Source organism: Arachis ipaensis, chromosome B03, assembly GCF_000816755.2.
Source record: "Arachis ipaensis cultivar K30076 chromosome B03, Araip1.1, whole genome shotgun sequence".
NCBI lineage: Eukaryota > Viridiplantae > Streptophyta > Magnoliopsida > Fabales > Fabaceae > Arachis > Arachis ipaensis.
In genome coordinates this window covers 1,700,088-1,702,972 of record NC_029787.2, presented here as the reverse complement: position 1 = coordinate 1,702,972, position 2,885 = coordinate 1,700,088, and the positions used below count along the sequence as shown (strand labels likewise).

General features: G+C 29.3%; 1 protein-coding gene across 1 annotated transcript; it reads left to right on the top strand.

Moving 5' to 3' along the window:
* On the top strand, positions 329-997 carry LOC107632410 (Werner Syndrome-like exonuclease). Its single transcript, XM_016336094.1, has one exon. The coding sequence runs from the start codon at positions 329-331 to the stop codon at positions 995-997; it is 669 nt and encodes a 222-aa protein (XP_016191580.1).

The following is a 2,885-nucleotide window of genomic DNA, read 5'->3' as shown; positions in this document are numbered from 1 at the left end:
TAGTAAAAAAAAAAAAACTCAAATAATTACTTTAAAAAAATAAAATAAAATTTCATTGATTCAACTCTCACTATGCATTGGGTTTACCAAAGAGTTCATCCTTGAAAAATACATCATCACTTTACATCCATGCACGCTCATTCATAAATTCAACAAGAAGAAGAAAGGGTAGGGTTAATTGTGTCAATAAAAGAAAGAAGTTATAGGGTTAGGGTTACATTACATTCTTTCTTTAAGTCTATAAATACATCCCAAGTTACCAAATTACTTCTCATCCCTAACCACCAAACTCTTTAGATATCTTCTTGTTTTCTTTCTCATAAGAATCATGTTTAGGTCATCATCATCACCAATCTATAAACATGGAATTAGTGGTGCCACAACCGTTTCATTCAACCCTGATGACACTTCCAAATACACTATCAACTTTGATGGAAAAGCAATTGAAACCACAGTCACTAACAAATCCACCATTGTAGATCAATGGGTTCGAGAAATCAACATTCTATACGCAGGAAAATCATTCGTCGTCGTCGGCTTAGATGTTGAATGGAGACCAACTGGGATTCCAAATTTGAGCAACAAATCCGCCACATTGCAACTTTGCATTGATGACAAGTGCCTTATCTTGCAACTCTTCTACATTGACAATTTGCCTCTTTCTCTCAAGAACTTCCTCATGAACCCTAATTTCATTTTTGTGGGAGTTGAGGTTGTTGATGATATTTCTAAGATTAGAAATGAGTATGGTCTTAAATGTCGTTCTCATGCTGATATTAGAGAGCTTTCAAATAAGAAATGGCCACTTAGGTATTATAGGAAGCCAGGGTTGAAGATACTTGCTTGTGATTTGGTTGGTTTGAACATGTTGAAGCCTTTGCATATTTGTCAAAGCAATTGGGAATCTAGGGTTTTGAGCATTGAACAAGTTGAGTATGGTTGTATTGATGCCTATGCTTCTTACAAGATTGGCCACAAGCTTCTCAAGAATGGTTGATCATCATGATTTATGTCTATAGTGTGTGGTGTTATGTCTATAGTGTGTGCTTCTCAAGAATGGTTAGTTCTTGTTTAGTTTAAGTTATGTTGTTTTTAATGTTTATAGTTATTATTAGTTATTACTAGTAAAGTAGTGCTTATTAGTGGAGTGATGAAGGAAAATAGCTGCTGATTTTGTTTCTGTTTTTAATCTTAATTAGATTGTTTTGGTTCTTATTACAGATCTTTGAATGTTTTGTTTTTAGGTTGATCTTGATCCTTCAATGTTACTTGCTTGATGGTTTTTAATATTTTAATGTTTTGAGAGTGATTATGATATAATTAAGGATTTTGAGTAATATTATTTTTGGAGATTTTTTGTTACTAGATATATGTTTTAACTTTGAATATGTGAATACAAAAGGATTAAATTAAATTAAAAAAAAAAATCTATCATTGAATATCTTAATATCATAAGATACAAAAAGAAAGTCTAAAAATATTGAAACTAATGAAAGACAAGGTCAAATATTGTTACATCTTCTTTTTAACCTAAACCATCTACCAACTTTGATTGCCAAACTTCATTCAACGTCCAATACCAATCATCTTGAGCTATACATATAGAAATTTTAATAATTAGAAGATGATAATAATATCAACACATGAACAATATAGAATTTCCAACAAACAATTTTCCAAGTATTTAATGCCATAGCAAATAATAATAATAATAATTCATTAGTGCATTCTTAAAAGGGAGAGAGGGAAAAGATTATGCAATTAAAACATGTAAGACAACTAACAATAAAGTTTAACTACTCTGGACTAAATTCTTTTCGGGGACTGATTAGTCTTCTATGTGAAAAGAAAAATAACTGACTTAAAAAAAAATAATATTGACTTTTTCTAGCATAGACTAATAATATTAACTTAAAAGTAAATCTCTTATGTTGGTATTTAAAATTGCACTCTCATTTTAAGGTTAATGAACTTTTAATATACTCAATTTAGTCTTCTAAAATTGATATTCACATGATTTATGTTAGTCCATCGATTATTTTTTATATACCCACGATGTGTTGACGAAAATTGTTACTATTACATGTCTTAATATAGTTCAATTACATATAATGAGATGGTTACATGTCACATGTCAGTAAGTGATACATCATCAGCTAATTACACATGATTGAAGCATGTTCTGACACAACGTTAACAATTTATGTTAGAATGTTACCATCATAAAGTCACTTATTTTAAAAGTTTAAATTAATAAGAGAAAGTAACATTAATGGTTATATTTCTATCACTTTTTTGTAAACAAAGACTTCTTTTAAATTTACTTAATTTTTGCATAGGTATTCTTTTCTTTTCTTTTTTTTTATTTGTCTTATGTTATTTTTTCATTTTTAGGATTAACTAAGAACCAAACTTTTAACTTTTTGGACATAAAACTTTAATATTATGTCGTGAAACACTCATTTTAAAAGTTCAAGTTAATAAAAAATAATAACATTAATGATTATATCTCTAAGAACTATATCAACACGCCGTTAACAAAAAATAAAAGAGAAACTAACATGTATCATGGATATTAGAGGGAGCATGATGACTACCTCGAATCCGACAGAAGCAGTGCTTTTCTCGAAGAGGAGAATTTGATATAGGATCTGAAGGTTTGAGGATGAGAGAATGATTGAGGGTACAACCATTTTCAGTACGGAACTCATCCCAATCCTTATTTATGTTTCATCTGTCATAAAAAGTAATTTTACATAAGATTTTGCGTCATAAACAATAAATAAGAACTCAAAACATCTCTCTCTTCTCCATTAGAAGGAACTAACTTTAGTCCTTATTATAGTCCCACTTAATTAATTAATTAAAATAATTAAAATTATTGT

Coding starts and splice junctions, on each gene's coding strand:
- LOC107632410 (XM_016336094.1), top strand. CDS start 329: ATGTTTAGGTCATCATCATCACCAATCTATAAACATGGAATTAGTGGT.